The 16,059-nt window shown below is 43.4% G+C and overlaps 4 protein-coding genes across 4 annotated transcripts; all 4 read left to right on the top strand.

The window, feature by feature from the left end:
* Window positions 1-546: 546 nt before the first annotated feature.
* On the top strand, window positions 547-1,813 carry N7525_008471 (polysaccharide lyase family 1 protein; the record flags this gene model as incomplete). The annotated part of the gene is made up of 3 exons (XM_002562526.2): window positions 547-1,116; window positions 1,174-1,342; window positions 1,413-1,813. 3 exons carry the CDS (start codon window positions 547-549, stop codon window positions 1,811-1,813), a joined length of 1,140 nt encoding a protein of 379 aa, XP_002562572.1.
* A 1,414-nt stretch (window positions 1,814-3,227) lies between these two features.
* Window positions 3,228-4,471, top strand: N7525_008470 (uncharacterized protein; the record flags this gene model as incomplete). Its single annotated transcript, XM_002562524.2, has 3 exons — window positions 3,228-3,245; window positions 3,427-3,668; window positions 3,727-4,471. The coding sequence occupies 3 exons, from the start codon at window positions 3,228-3,230 to the stop codon at window positions 4,469-4,471; spliced, it is 1,005 nt and encodes a 334-aa protein (XP_002562570.2).
* Window positions 4,472-5,747: 1,276 nt separating this feature from the next.
* N7525_008469 (uncharacterized protein) lies at window positions 5,748-7,988 on the top strand (the record flags this gene model as incomplete). The annotated part of the gene is made up of 1 exon (XM_002561776.2): window positions 5,748-7,988. The coding sequence occupies one exon, from the start codon at window positions 5,748-5,750 to the stop codon at window positions 7,986-7,988; it is 2,241 nt and encodes a 746-aa protein (XP_002561822.2).
* A 1,244-nt stretch (window positions 7,989-9,232) lies between these two features.
* On the top strand, window positions 9,233-10,883 carry N7525_008468 (uncharacterized protein; the record flags this gene model as incomplete). Its single annotated transcript, XM_061214405.1, has 5 exons — window positions 9,233-9,573; window positions 9,651-9,761; window positions 9,826-10,114; window positions 10,175-10,249; window positions 10,320-10,883. The coding sequence occupies 5 exons, from the start codon at window positions 9,233-9,235 to the stop codon at window positions 10,881-10,883; spliced, it is 1,380 nt and encodes a 459-aa protein (XP_061068836.1).
* Window positions 10,884-16,059: the final 5,176 nt, after the last annotated feature.

The raw sequence follows: 16,059 nt of genomic DNA, 5'->3' as shown, positions 1-16,059 counted from the left end.
TATCGTCTCTTACCTCTCTTACCCCTGCAGATCACTCCTATAGTGACCACTACTCCGTGCGGAAAACGGAGTATTCCGTGGAAGAAGCTTCCTAAATCTCCGAAATTTCCCAAATTTTCCCTGTGGGGCAAGCAATTAATCTATGCAGACGAGGAACCCTGGAGACGTTCGTGCCCTTAGAACACCAGAATAGGCTAAATTTAGGACTAAAGCATCCTACTCTATTAAATAAAATTATGAATACGGAGTACAACATAGATATGTTACTTAATTACTACGGAAGTAGATTTTACTCCGTATAGCTGTATGGAAGTTCATTGACAGCCCCACATAAAAACAATTGAAGGATCGGTTTCACATAGACATTTCCCATCGACACATGTGAGACAACTTCGATAATGTCTCGACAAAAGGCCACAGCTTGGCAAGAGGCATAAGAAGTCCCAATGATCCTAGTAGAATTGGATTATTTTCCCTATCTAGCAGAACCATTTTCGCCAGCCATCTTCACAGTCATTGCCGCAACTGCAGGCTTCTGAATCCAATATGAAGTTCAGCCTCGGTTTACTATTCGCCGCTGTGGCAGTTGCAAGCAGCCCAGCCAAGCGAGCCGATGCGGTTTCGGTTACTGGCTCGCCCCCAGGATTTGCATACGGAGTTACGGGAGGTGGTGATGCGACGCCAGTTTATCCAACCGATGTCAAACATCTAATCGAACTTCTGGGTTCTGATGATCCTCAGGTCATCATCATCGACAAGACATTCGATTTCATCGGAACGGAAGGGACAACCAAGGGAAACATCTGCAAGGCATACGGTTCCTTTGAGGATGGTTGCCAGTCCACGATAGATATCGGAAAAGGATGCGACGGTAAACCGTCCGAGCCGTACGAGTGGGATACTGCTGGAACCACAGGAATTACCGTTCAATCAGACAAGACGATTATCGGAGTCGGAAACAAGGGCGTACTCCTCGGCAAAGGGCTGAGAATAGTCCGTGCCTCCAACATCATTGTACAGAACATCATGATCACCAACCTCAACCCACAACTTGTCTGGGGTGGTGACGCTATCACACTCTCTGGCACTTCGAAGGTCTGGATTGACCATGTTACGGTTAGTCAAACTCTCCATGACAACTCCTTTACTGAATTCTAACTGTATTGTAACTAGACTCAATACACTGGCCGTGTACACTATGTCTTTGGCCACGAAGCCAACGCTCATGTCACTATCTCCAACAGCTTCATGAATGGCGCAACTAACTTCTCTACTTCGTGCGACGGACAAAACTACTGGGGATTGGAGCTTGTCGGAGCCGATGACCAGATCACATTTGCAAGTAAGTGCCTCAAATCATACTTGCTTGATATAAATATGTAGGCAATTCGAAGATACTAACCGTCCGTTAGACAACTACGTGTACCGCACATCCGGCCGCAGCCCTGCACTGAGCGGTAAGACGCTCTTCCATGCCGTCAACAGCGTGTGGGAGGACAACAGCGGCCACGCCATTGAGGGCACCGACGACGGCCAAGGTCTCTTCGAAGGTTGTGTCTTCAACAATGTCACCCAAATCGTTGGAGATTTCGTCGGTCAACTCTTTAGCTCGCCGAGTGCTACTGCCAACAAAGAATGCGCCGGCTACCTTAAGAGGGATTGCGTGACTAATATCCAAACAAACAATGGGGATCAGTTTACGAACGCCGATACTAAGTTCTTCTCTAATTTCGCCGGCCTCAACATTGCAACTGCAAGTGCAGCTTCGGCGGCCCAGGCAAGCGTCCCAACCAATGCTGGAAACACACTTTAGAATGCCTAATCCTGAAAAAGGGCGGTTAATTCTTAGAGAAGAGGGAAGCAGGAGAGGTTAATATGATCCTGTATATATCGGACTAAGAAAAGAAGAAAGGAGAGACTATTACTTTACTATGTAGTTCTGGGAACGAATGCCCCTTTAGAACTGACCCTGTCAACCAATTCTTTTCTTCTTTTGAACGTTCTATTTCCATCTTATGAACAACTTCTTTCACTATATAACTGCGGATTCTGAAAAGCAGGAACAATTGCGTCGAATTCATTGGCAAATTCGTCGAAGAAGCTCGGCGCCACATGGACTGCTTCGGTCGAGTTTGACTTTTGTTGAGGTGAATGCTTTGCTGGTGACTTCTTTCCTGCTAGTTCCCTCAACAGTGAAGCTAAAGCTTCTATACCCAAGGACTGTGCTGTGTACGAAATTTACGGAATAGGATATCAAATCCAAATCTACCTCTTGAATGATAAATAAAAGCATGCTACTGCTGAATTGTAGAGAAAACCATGGACATGACATTTTGCACGGCTCAAAGCACTTCTTTTTCTGAATTTCGTGGAGAAGCGTGGGGTAAGCAACATCCATACAGGAAGACCTCACTGACCTTAGACACTATTCAAAGCCACCATAGAGTACTTAAGCCAGATCTACATTGACAGAACCATAGCTCTCTCTCCGAAGAATGAGCAATTTGGCAGTTCTGGAATGTGGCCCAGCCGCCTTACCCATGAACCACCTTTCCAACCCATAGCTATCATATTCTTACAGAGCTTCAACTCAGGGGTCTTTTCCATCTCATGGTATAGACCGTACTGGACATAAGTGATATACGTATAAGCACATTGACACAAAGTATAGCATAGTACAAAGGGAAAGATAGGGAGCCCACGTTCTAGCAATGATACATCGCATTCCTAACCTTAGTGATGCCAGTTGGGGCTCTTTTGGCGTGTATCCATGCCATACTTACGCGAGATTCTTTGATCTTCCTGCTCTCGAATCAGGTAACATCAAGAAATATCTTGGACCTGACTAGGACTATGTCTTCGTATACTCGAGAGTAGGTCTACAGGATAGACGGCCTCATGTAATATCCATGGGAGAAGATAGTTTTCCTCAATCCAAGGGTACGGGGAAGGCAGTGAGTACGCCAAAACAATTATATCAAGTTCAACAGACAGACAGCTGGGCTATCAAAGCTTGAGAATAACCTGACAATACCGTCACCTCGGCCTTCTAGTACAAGTCCTGTGGTTATTGGCCGCAAAGACCATGGATACTTCATCCGGATAAAGTAACCAGCTGCATGTTCCCAGCTCGAGCCATGGGAATTGACATTCTTGAAACTCTAGCATTCAGTCAACCGACGAACATACCTCTGAGTGCCTTTGTTTTCAAAGTGCCGAATTGGCAAATGGCTCCTGCCAGTGATGTAATTTAGCATACTTGCTAATGTATATAGCTGCGCATCTTCGCCATTGTTTTCCAAATCATCGACATCACACTCTTTCAACCGTCTGTTTCTATAGGGGCTCGAGCGACATAGTCCCATTGGTTTTTCATTTATTCTTTTTCCTGAACTGTTTTAATCAATCTAATTCCATAATATTTAGTTCAACCATGTATTACGCAAGACCCGCCGCTCTTTCGGCCGTCCTGCTGCAGGTGCTCCTACCCTTGCAGCTCCTGCCCCCGGTGGCTCTGGTAATCCCGGCGAGTGGAGCCAGGATGGGTTCTGGGGATCTCCCGGCCATGGAGACAGCGCGGGCATAGGTCCAGGAGGGTTTGATAACAGCCACTGTGGCCACAATGCCAACGGCAACAATGTCGGATCGACTGTCACTGTGACTGATTGGTTAGTTGACCACTGGGCTTGATGTGAGAAGCCAATTAGCTAACGATAATCTCTTTAGCCCGGCTACCCCGACTGCCACCGTGACTGTTACTATTGACGGCGATGGCAACGGTTCAGCCACTGTCACCGAAACGATCAGTGCCTGCACAGCAACTGTAACCACCGGCGACGACGGCCGTTCCGCATCAACCACCACCGAGACGGAAACTGTGATCTCCACGATTAGTTCGTGCACCGCCACGACCACCGACATCACCACTTTGACGGAGGACGGTCCCACCGTGACGACCACTGTCACAACGCCCGGCCCAGTCTCAACTACCACCGAATTTGTCGGCACCTCGACCGTCACCGAGCCCGGCGTGACCGAGTACGAGACAGTCACCGATACCATCACTCATACCGACACAAGCACTGTTACCAACAACCAGGTTGTGACCTCCACCGTGACTTCGACAGAGACCCAGACACTCCAGGTCACTACCACAGTGACTGCGGACGACTGCTCCAACACCGGCACATCGGACGATCTTGACTATGGAAGCTGTTCGGACCCGACGATAAACTGGTTGTATGGTCTTGATGGTCGCACCGAGTACTCGTATACCACCAATAATCAGGATGACTTCCCCTTCGGCTCGTCGCCTACTATCGATTCTCCGGCTGACCTGATATGCAACCGTTTGCGTAGCCCGTGCAATGCTCCTCAGGCTACGATTGACCAGTGCTATGCGGCTGAGAGCGCTGTTGCCTCTCTGAGTGGACAGGAGGCTGCCGATACTTGGAACGACTTGATGACATAGATTGCTTCACTTCGGAATTCCAAACCATTACTGGTATAGTTCTGGTAAATCCGAGACAGGTGGGACTGCAGAGGGACGACTGCTAGGTTAAAGGATAGGCCTGGAAGTGGAGGGCACCGAGGCCGCAGAGATATGGAGGTGTGATGCAAGATGGTTCTGGAAATAGAAGAAGACCATTCTTGCCTTGGCCAAATCCCGATCCAGGCGGTTTCGGGCACGAGCTGAGAAACAATGCGTGTGTGTACCCAAGTAGCAAGCTGCCTTCGACTCTTAATGTACGAGATGATAGCTCAGGGGTGCGAGTAGGATGTCAAGAAGGAATATTTGTAGCTTTTACCTTGCAAAAGTGCTGGTTTCCGGCATCCAGCCTTTCGACGAAATGATACATTATATTGTTGAGGCTACGGAGGAGAGGAAAGATGGAGATGAAGAGAGGTCTGATATGGATCTATGGAAAGGAGGCTGTATAAATAGCCTCCGAGAATGACAAACATGACAAACCAGGCAAATGCTCAGTCTGCACACAGACAAACGCATACCCTGCATGGACTGCATGCCAAACAGATACCCTGCGTGCAGTGTATGTCAACATATATTCAAGGAACTGTTAAATTGCTAAGTCTAGAATGTGTATGAATGTTCTTCATGAGAACTTATTAGGTAAGAGAGGGTTAAGATTAAAGTAAGGTTGAGCGTACACTTAAGTCTAAATCTTCGAGCTACCGGAATCAGGTTGCAATGTAAGATTGGATGATTGGCTTAGTATGCTGTAAAGTGATTTCGATAATGTGTAAATAGATACAGTAGATGAAATAAGTGGAATAAGCCAAATCAAATACCTACCTAGGTACCTATAGGTACACATGGACACCCTACACCCCTAACAGGAGGTTCGGCGCTCCTTCCCGATATCGCCTACTTCCTCTTCTGGGCACACCTTGGCTTTCACTTTGGTCATTTCCTTTAGGCTCCAACCTATAATGGCCGAACGCCCAGTACAAAAGGCAAGACACTCTTCAGAATTACGAAATGGTTGGGGAAGCTGACACTGGCCAATAGCGCGCTCTCTAACCGCCACATTGACAGTTGCCAAGTTGAAACTGAGCTAAGAATGGAATCGCATGGGGCGCTCAGGGCGCTCGTTTTAGGGGGCCATGCTCAGCCCTGTCCGGGGAATAAAAAGTAAAACATAAAGCTATGAAATATTCCACATCTCTTTTCTTTTGATTTTCCCTTTTCTTCCCCGAATCTCCGCGTGCGGCAAAACAATCTCAAGATGGAGACAGCAGACGGTGCGGTCCATCTACGGCAACTTCCGAGAAGCTCGGACAATCGCCAAGACGCACCTGAATACACTAGACACGATTCCTCGTCCGAGTCTCCCCCGCTACATGATGAGGAGCTTCCATCATATAGCGAGGCGCGCTCAACGGGACAAATTCTAGGACGAGGGCACAGTACTTTGCTTCATCGATCGGCCTGGGTATCTGTATTCACGATCATTTACGTGGGCCTCGTCCTCTATGCCTGGGCCATGACTGTTATACTGTCAATCCGCCCCTTGAAAGACAAGACCTGGGCGTACTCGTTTGAAACCTCACGTTCCAATTATTACTACGAAGCAGATTTCGATCAAGAGAGAAAGATCTATCGCTCTATGCGGACTATTCAGACCTTTATTCAAGTTGTTACTCTTCCCTGGATTTCCACAGTGTGTGCTAGTGCCGCTGTAATCTATGCGCAGAATCAAAAGGATCCTATGGGCCTTCGGCTACGCCAAGTCACAACGTTGGCTGACCGCAGGTGGATGGACTTTTCTTTGTATCCAGCACTGATGTACGGGAAATGGAGGCAATACGGTAGCACGCTACTGGCCACCGCAATCTTCATCTGGGTGTTTGGTCTCATCATATTTCCCATCCAGTCGGTCTTTCTCAGTTCACAGTCTGTCAAAGTCCGGACTTTGACCCAACAGAGTGCCAGTATCTATGACTTCAGCCCGGCTCGTTCTTTGTATTCATCGCACAATACCGGCAAGGACGTGTTGAGAGTCCGCAATGCCTTGAACAAAGCGAATGGCGATATCTACCAACCTAACCTGTGGAGTAACAACAGTGGAGTCCAATTCTTGACTCTCAACGATCTGTCTTCTCAGACGTACTACTCCCAGGTCCCGAGTGGCTTTAATACAGGATTGATTCGTCAATTTGCTCCACGTGTGAACTCTACAGCTACATACGAGACCATAAGAGCATCTGATTTCCCGGTGGACTGCAGTTCACGCCCAGGGGCATTTTATGCCGACTATTCATCTTCTTACTCGCCGCGCACTTATTCTACTTCAAGTTATTCTTGGGGCGTCACTGCATGCATGCCAGCAAATATGACGAAATCTCCTTGGCAGATGGCACGTAACCGGCAGGACTTCTCTGAGGTCCTCTATCTCAACATGACACAAGAAGAGTACCGCTCAGGAAATTATCAATATCTTTTCCAGGTCACTGTCAACACCACTGCCGGCTTCTTTGAATTACCCAACTATATGAACAAGGGTGTACCCGGTCCCTTACTGGACCAAGATCCAGTGGAACTTTGTGACCAGCACTGTTTATCCCAACTCAACACTTTCTATTCGGGAAGCTATTACCGCCGTGATGGGGTCACAGTGGAAGGCACTCTCAAAGCCGCATCGCTTGATCCCTTCTCAACAGACCGCAAAGGACCGTTGTTATCGGCCGCCCTGGCAAGCTTTGGCCCTGGCTCTTTTATCGACACATTCATTGCAACCGCCGCAGCCCTTGAAGCAGACGACAAAGTTACAGGCGACGTGTCGTCAAACTTGAGATACGCCTGCGTTGCGAACCCCCCACTCACCAATCTAATGGGGTCCTCCCCGCTGGAGTGCGTGTCTGTTGGGATCGATATAGATGGCAACTGGTACCCTGTTGGATCAGAGATTGCGCGATGGATTAGTCTATTCCAAAAAGACGCGAAGTCAATTCCGAAAGCCTTCACATCAGCGGCTTTCCTTGCCAATCAGGAATTCCTTTCCAGTCAAAGGGGCAAATGGTCTATCGCCCATGATTTAGGCGCCGATATGAATCTTCCGTCAATTTCTCCCGCGGGAACCATCGTAGTCACCGTCTTGATGGCGCTTTACTTGCTACCGCTGTTGGCTTTGTCACTCTACGCAGGTCTTTCCCATCGATGGACCGAACGATTGGATTCCTTCGTGATGCTGCGCTTTGGCGCCTTTGCTGGTGATAAGGTCTTTCCTTTGCTCATTGGACGCAAGAGTGATAAAGTTGATGAGCTGGACGAGATGTCTGGTGTTGTTCGGGATGTGGCAACATACCCTGGCGACGAGGCTATTAAGATTGGGAGGTTGGGGTTCGGCGAAGGCAGCAAGTTGCGAGAAGGCCGTCGGTACGAGTGCTTCCAAGGGGACGATGAGCCATTGAATTCTCACGAATTCCAACGGATGCAGCAGAATATTAACTGCCGAACTTACACTTGATATATGGTTAGAAGGAACTCTCGGTCATTTCTAATGATGTGATTTAGTGCTAATAATAATGTTTATATAACTCTAAACATTCTCGACAGCTTTCAAGGCTATTTCACGACTAGCTGATTCATTAACTAGACATTTTAGTAGGTACCTATGTAAATTAGTTAGTAGTGAAGGCAACAATTATCCCCTTCATCCTTCACCAGGGATTTCCCATCCCATAAAGCGCCTAGTCCTTCAATACTTGATAGGATTTATTTTATGACCAACCAGCATAGCAGCTTGGACAAAATTGATTCTGGAAAAATCTCCTGCTATGGGTACGGTATTTGCACCTTTATCACGGAATATGAGGTTTATATTGTTCCCGAGTGGATATTATCATATAGTTGGTCCCCTTCAAATGGCTTCAGTAATTTGTTACTGCATACCTGGTCGCTATAGGCGCGACCGAGGTTCAGGAATCTACCAGCTCCACGATAAAGACTAAATAATAATGAGGAGTAGATAGTATTTGCCGGACATGGGTAAAGACGGTGAAATGTGTGAAAATAGACATGGCAAGAGTCAGGTCTTCTTTGTTTTCCGCAGCTCTCCAAGTTCCACGCTTTCTCGCCCCCAGACATGTATACTACCGCGCCACAATCTATTTTGGGGCTCTCACTTCAATGGATACAGGGATCTGGGCAGATGGAGTTAGCTGGTGTCTTTCATGACTTCAACGTGACCCAAGACTCTGAACCTTTGAGGTTGAATCCACAAATCTTTGCTTGACAAAGCCAGCCGCATTAGAGCTCATCTACATCAGTTACAGCGGAGGAGGATTGCCCAGACTGAGCCCCAACAAGCAGCACAAATCCGTGTCAAAGATCAAAGGAATAAGTCAAAAGCTTATTGGGGGAATACTCGAAGTCAGACCCACTGAGAGTACGCCTTTGCAAGAACCCGCCAAGTGAGACGTTTCAAAAGCTATGTTGAATGAACAGCATGAAAAGGAGATTCGACCTTCATCCAAGAGCATGCTCTGCCATCTTTGTTCCATCTTGTCTACGGCCTTCAAGCTTTCTTTGACGTCGCATAATCGAGGCTTCCATCCGGTGCGATGGGTGCGGCATGTACAAAAAGCTTAGAATACAAATACCTTCGAGATTTTCTCCTTCGTATGTATCATTGATACATGCTCATTATTTGATTTGCTAGTTACATAGAGAAATTACCACCTTGGTCGTGACTATCTCCTCTGTCGCAAGATGCCTCCAAGGCCTTTTTTCCCTCGCGCCGCAAAACCTAACGGTAAAGGTGCGCCCAAGAAGTCGGATGGAAAACGCAAGGCAAATAGCGAGAGTGAAGATGCAGAGGCAACCCCTCCAAAGAAGAAGAAGATGACAAAAGAAGAAATCCCGCAGAAGCTGGACGAGAAACGTCTTGCAGCCGATCTCAACACTGACTATTCGAAACGAAGGAAGAATCTTAGGAATATTAGGCCACAAATGCCCAAGAAACAGAAATGGCCAAAAGTAAAAGGCGTTATCAGAGAGCGGGAAGATGCACCTCAAGGCTGGAACCCAGAGGAGCCAGATCTGATGCCCGAGTAGGTTCTACCTCTGGCTAATTAATACCGGCGCCACTGTTCATCTCTGGACTTGGGAGTTGACCTTTCTTATGCAGTGACTTCGAATCTCAGATCCAAAGGTGTCTTGAGCGGATCACAGAGAATATCATGCCTCATGTCTATCAGCATAAACTGACAGAATTGAGGGCAAAGCAGGCGGAGCGCGAGTGAGTGAGATTATAACTCCAAATTTTTCTAAGTAGAGAGACTAATTTGCTTCCCTCGATCCAGTGCACTGAAGGCTACAGAGCCCGGTTTAAGTTGGCCCGTTGTACAACGCCTAGATGATCTCAAATTTACGTTGGATTGGATCATGGCGGAAAACGACAAGTACAAGATGGCCGATACGGTAAAATCCATTATTGCACAATATCGATCAGGTGAATTAGATTGGCATCCGGAATTTGTCACCTATTGGCATGCTGGAGTTCAGCTCTGTCTGCCAAGGCCTTTCCACTGGGAGGAATACCGCAGCATTCATGACAAATGCCAGGGACATGAAGGGTTTTGGGTCGAAGGTGTAAGTCTTGTCAAAAGCCCCTTGATTGCATCAATAAACATACTAAAACCAAGTATCCAGATTCTCGGGCCTGCGCCTGGCTTGAGCAAATCTTCGGTAGTATGCCAACCGGATCCACGTATCAATGCCACAATGGTAGCTATTTCCCTCTCGATTGCCGTATTGGCCACTTTTGTTGGGCCCTATTTCTAACAATCTTCTTCAGGTGAGGCTTAGCCTTCGGATCCCGCAGGATCAGCCACCTGCAGGAACAAAATTACCGAGCTTCGAATTCCCGTTCATGGATGACACCGGATCTACGCATATGAGCATATTTGAAGACGACATCAACATTCTTCAGGATAACACGAACCACCCCTTGCCCCGATGTCTGGGTGTTGGTCTCCACTATACCTCAGATGACAGGCGGGTCCCCGCGTTATATAGAGAATTAGAAGTCAACATGTGGAGTGTGGACGAACGGGGCTTCATGTCCAACTGGGAGCCGATACCGGTTTCTATCCGAAGTGGTCATGCAACGAGGGCCGGCGCTGACCGTTTGAGTGGGTCATGGTTGCGACACAGGTTTTACACTGGAACTTGTCCTGACCAGTCCATGCGTCTTTATGTGTTCAACTATAACCCTGGGATACCACCACAGGGCGAGAGGACTCTTCCTACTGCGACCCCGGCACAATTGACCGCGCCCTTCCGAACTGCAGCGCTTCGTCCGGTTGGAGAGTTTCCTCATCTTGATCCAAATTTCGCATCAGGGCATAGTTTGATCTAACTTGCCGAAAGACGTGTTCTGCCTTTCCTTATATATCTTCACTTTTGCCCCTGTTAGGTTGCTTTCTTGCTTCGACCGTCTTTCTTTCCCTTTGAACTCCTGTATTGCGGTGTTTGCATCTTTGGTTTGTTTTCGACTGTCGAATTTGACATACATATAGTACATTCAATGTGTCCAAACTTGCGAAATACAGGCTGTTGATCTGATATCGTGAGCATAGCGTAGTTGATTACTCGAGTATGTAGTAATAGATGCCATGGGAGACCTATTCCTATTGAACATATCATTTCATACCGTCTTTATCGACTTTGGAGGAGAGATATTGGAAATGAGATGCACCAAGTCAAACTAAAGAGGTAAAATGGAGTTATCCGACCGGAGGGACAATGTTCCGGGTTTATCCGGTCATATATATATAGCCGTGGACAGTCCAGGCATGAACTCAATGACACTTACATTCTACTCCATTTGCTCCACTTACTTACAGCATAACTACGTAACTTACTGACAGGGCTGGTGGAAAATCATGTTATATGAACTATAGGTCATGATTCATGCTAATAAACAATTAGACGAGAGTCACCACGGGTAACCCGGTCAACAACGATCTTAAGACTAGGCAATTGAATGGGATACAACAACAACAACTGGTCTTAGTAAAGAGTGTATTGATTATAGGCTAAGATACATTTTGAAGGGGGACTCCTAGACTTATATTCCTTAACGAATTCTGCCGTCGAGGTCCGACTAGGATCCCGGATAGGATCCCATCCGGGATAGGGTTCCACTCTCTGACAATTCTCGATTTAGGATCGAGAATTCTAATAAGATCCTAATAAAGGGATTTATAACCGGAAATACTAGGGTCCTAATATATATAATAAATATATTTTTTTTTCTAGTTTTAGGTTTTATATTATTAAATTTAGGAATAGGAGGGAACGGTTTATTAAGTTAGAGAAAAGGTTAAACTATTTAACCGGTGTAAGGAATAAGGATCCTATCCCTTAAAGATCCTTAACGGGAATAGATAAGGGAGGGATTAGATCCTATATATTAACTTCTTCGACTAATTCTAGATATTCTACGATTAGACTTTCGAACTTTCGTACCTATTTCTATAAATTCCGAATTTCCTATCCTATTATCCGGTTTAGGGAAGCTATCGAATTTACCACTAATATCTTTACCCGGCTAAGACTAGATACTTTCGAGCTAGGTTTCTTTAGCTAGTTCGCTTAGCTAGACGGTATAGGCTTTTTCTTTAGATTATTTATAGAGCTAGATCTACCTTAGGACTTCTTAGGGATTAGTTCCGGGCTAGAGGGGATAGGAATCGGAGTAGATTATTTTCTTCGCTTCGCGGTCGAGTCTATAGGAGCTTTAGCTATCGACTTATAGTTAGAACCGGTAGTTTCTCTAATCTTAATAGTCCCTTCTTATACTCTTCTAGTGAACTATTATCCTACTAGGTTCGGGTTATATAAATATAGGACCTAAGGATATAGTCGAGTCTCTAACTTTAATACCGATTCTAGAATATAGGCGTATACGGATTAAATATTTCTATCCTCTCTAAAAGTCTTAGAAAATTTCTTTCTAACCTATAGTTAGAAATAAACTAGGATAAGGATCTTTTCGCCTATTAGGGTATCGTCCTTCCGTTCCTTAAGTTCGGATAGGAGATATTTCTCGGACTATAGGGAGTTAGTATTTAGCTTTCCTAGTTTATACGCTTCCTAGTAGTATTTTATAATAGCCGCTTCGGGATAGTGCTTTATCTAATTTAATAGTTCCGGGTAATTAGTAATTTAGTTATTTATAACTTTCCTCTAATCTAGACCTCCCTTTATTTATTTCGAAGGAGAACTAGCGGATTTATCTTTAGACTTCCGTTTTATAGGGGATAAGTTCTTTTTAGCTATAGGTAACTAAACCTCCTTAACTCTAGATCTAATCGATATCTTAGAGGGAGATATTAAGTGTAGATTAATAGGGTATAACTTATTTATTAGAAGGGTTTACTCTATAGACTAGATAGGGTTTAACGTTTACTTCCTAATCTCTTATATTTCCTACCTAAACTCGGCTAGTATCTCATTTTTTATTAACTAAATAACCTCGCTAGTAGGAGTCGGGATCGGAATCTAATCCTAATTACTTAGTTTAACTAACTATATAGGATTAAGACTAAAATTCGGGTCGTTAGGATAGCGATAATTCCGAATAGAAATATTCGATAGATACCGATAATCTTAAACCACTTATTGTTAATATAGTTCTATATTAGATAGACGAACTAGATAATCTTTCGGTTAATAACTTAATCCTAATAGCTATCTAATATCTCTTAGAGTCCGAATAATCGGCCGACTATTTAAGGCTAATAGACTAGATATAGGTTATATCCTAACTACTAGGGTTAACGCTAGCGCTAGAGTTTTATTATATAGACCCTTAGGATCGGCCGCTAAGTTTTAAGGTAGGTTCTATAAATCGGTAGTAGATAATTCCTCTATATACCCTTCGTTTAGGAAGTCGCTTAGATAAGCTTATTTATCGAGGAGGAGAGAGGGATTTATTATCTCCGAAACCGCTTTAGGAATTAAATTATAGTCTATAACTAGGTTAAGAGACTAGATAGATAAAACTTAAGAAGGAGGAAGTTAATAGAAGTTAGAGGTTAAGGAAAGATAATTTTTAGGGTCTAAAGAGTAGAATAGTAATAAATAGCTTATAACTATTTATTATAAGAAGTCTCCTAGTCTCACTCTTCTTTTAGAGTCTAGTCTATTAACCTCCTCTTCTAGTTAAGCTATTAACGTCTAAATACTCGTATCCGGTACTAAGGACTATATTAGTCTTACTAATCCTTATAATCCTCGTTCTTTCACTCGTTCGAAGGTAAGAAAGAAAATATATAATTTAAATACTAAGCGGTTAGATAGTCGTATTAGAGAGGTAGATATAGCTTATCGTAACTCGCGAAAGGAATAGTATAGTAAAGAGGGAGTCGATTATAATTATTAATTATACTCGAAGTAAGTCTAAATTCTCGTAAGAGGATAAGGACTTCTTTCACTACACTCCCTATATATTCGGTCTCTTTTATAAGCGTTAAGTCTAATAGGTAGTCTAGCCTTCTCTATCCTTAATAGGTTCTAATTAAATTATCTAGACTATTATACCCTAAATACCGATTCCTTCCTTTATTTTACTAAGATTTTCGTTAGGATAGTCTTAGCGAGGGTATCTTTAATAACTTATCTAGCGTATTTATAAGCTTTTTATTATACCCTTAGATTAGTAGGGTTTTCTATCCTTTTTAAACTATATCCCTACTTCCTAGGAATAGCTAGATTTAATCTAAATAGGATAGTTAGTATAGGCCCTATATAAACTAGAGGTTATTTCTTTTATCGTTCTTTAACCCTTTCTAGCACTCCGGGCGACCTATCTAGATTAGTAGGGTCTATACTTAAATCCGCTAGGTTTCCTAAGCTAATAATACTATACTAACGGTAAAGGTAGTAAGCTTCCTATATATCCACTCTCTAGCTAACCTACTCAGGAGGAGGATACTATCTTAGGTACTAAGAATAGTTAACGTATAATTTATACTTAGGTTCTTCTTTAATAAGCTCCGGTCGAATCCTCTATCCTAATTCCTAAACCTCTCGTCTATTAATAAATAAGGATCTAAAGTAAAAATACGTTAGGTTCTAGTTCGGTAGTATATTAGGGAATTACTTAAAGAATTCAATTAGATAGTCCCGGTATTCTAGCGGAAATAAATTAAGGTACTTAACGTCGTTAGGATAGGGTTAGAACTCCCCTAGACTATAATCTCGATACTATTACTCTAAATCTCGTTCGTATTAATCGTAGTATCAATTCTAATCTCCCTATTATCTATTCGCTAGAATAGGTGGTACTAGTCTTCGCTATATATATTAAGGTAAGCGTACTTAAGTATAAGCTATTTCTATCGGTCGTTTATAAAAGAATAAATAAGAAAAGCTATATACGTTATTAAAGAGTAATAGCGGATAAAGAGAGAGAAGCCTATTAAAGTGGCGGACGTAGATAAGATATAGTTATCTCTTAGCCTATAATAGTAGTATAAGTTATAGTAATAAAATTTTAGATTATTACTCGAACCTTACTATCGGCGGGTTCCTCTTCTTACTTCTTATAGTAACTCGCTTATTCGCTAATAATATAGTTTCGACCGGAAAGCTTCCTCTTTAGCTTCCTCTTTCTAGTCCTCGGTATAGAAGTTAAATAGCTTAATATAGTTAATATAAAACTTCCTAACTAGAAGGTTAGTTATAAGATCTAAGAGCTTTACTATTCGCTTTTTTAAGTAGACCTAGATAACTTAGAACGGCCCTTTCTATCGTACTTCTAGTTTCTTTCCTTAGACTTAATCTATATTATAATTCCTTAGAAGGACTAGGTCCCCTACTAAAAACTCTCTTCCTATAAGATCTATATTCTATTCCTAATCTAGATAGTGCTCTTAAGCTATATCCTAAATTCCACTATATATTATTATATAGCTATCTATAGCGCTTCCCTATTAGTCCTAGGTAGAAGCTTAGGTTATTTCTAATAGGATTTAGGAAACTATTTTTTCTTCTACTATTAGGGTTCCTAAATATTGTAGTTAATACTCTATTAATAACTATACTAGACTATAGTTATAGGGAGCTATCGGCTAAGTATTAATTATATATATAGTAACACTTAGGAATTAATCCTATATTAAGTAAAACTTAGTCGATCTAGCCGCTAGTGCCCGAAGGATATTTAAGACTTACTTTACTATTCTTTCTACTAACCTAACTAACTAAAAAGACCGAGATATAGCGAACCTTTAGATAGTTCCCGCTTTCTTAATTCGCTCTTATAGCTCCCCTTATTTAAAGTGGGACCTATTATTAGAGTATATCTCGGTAGGCTATCCTATAAACTTAACCACTTCGTTAATTAGGAAATTAAAGGTAATATTCCTATCTACTTCTAGGGTAGCTTTTATAAAGATAAACCGGCTAAAATAGTCCGCTCTAATTAGGATATACCGGTTCCTAGTTATAGTAGCTAGTAAGAAGGGACCTAAGTAGTTAATAGCGAATAAGTCTATAGGTTCTAATACGACTACTATATATAGGAT

This window comes from Penicillium rubens (assembly GCF_028828025.1).
Source record: "Penicillium rubens strain IBT 27055 chromosome Unknown utg000003l_segment0_segment0, whole genome shotgun sequence".
Lineage (NCBI taxonomy): Eukaryota > Fungi > Ascomycota > Eurotiomycetes > Eurotiales > Aspergillaceae > Penicillium > Penicillium rubens.
This window is presented reverse-complemented; position numbering and strand designations above follow the sequence as displayed.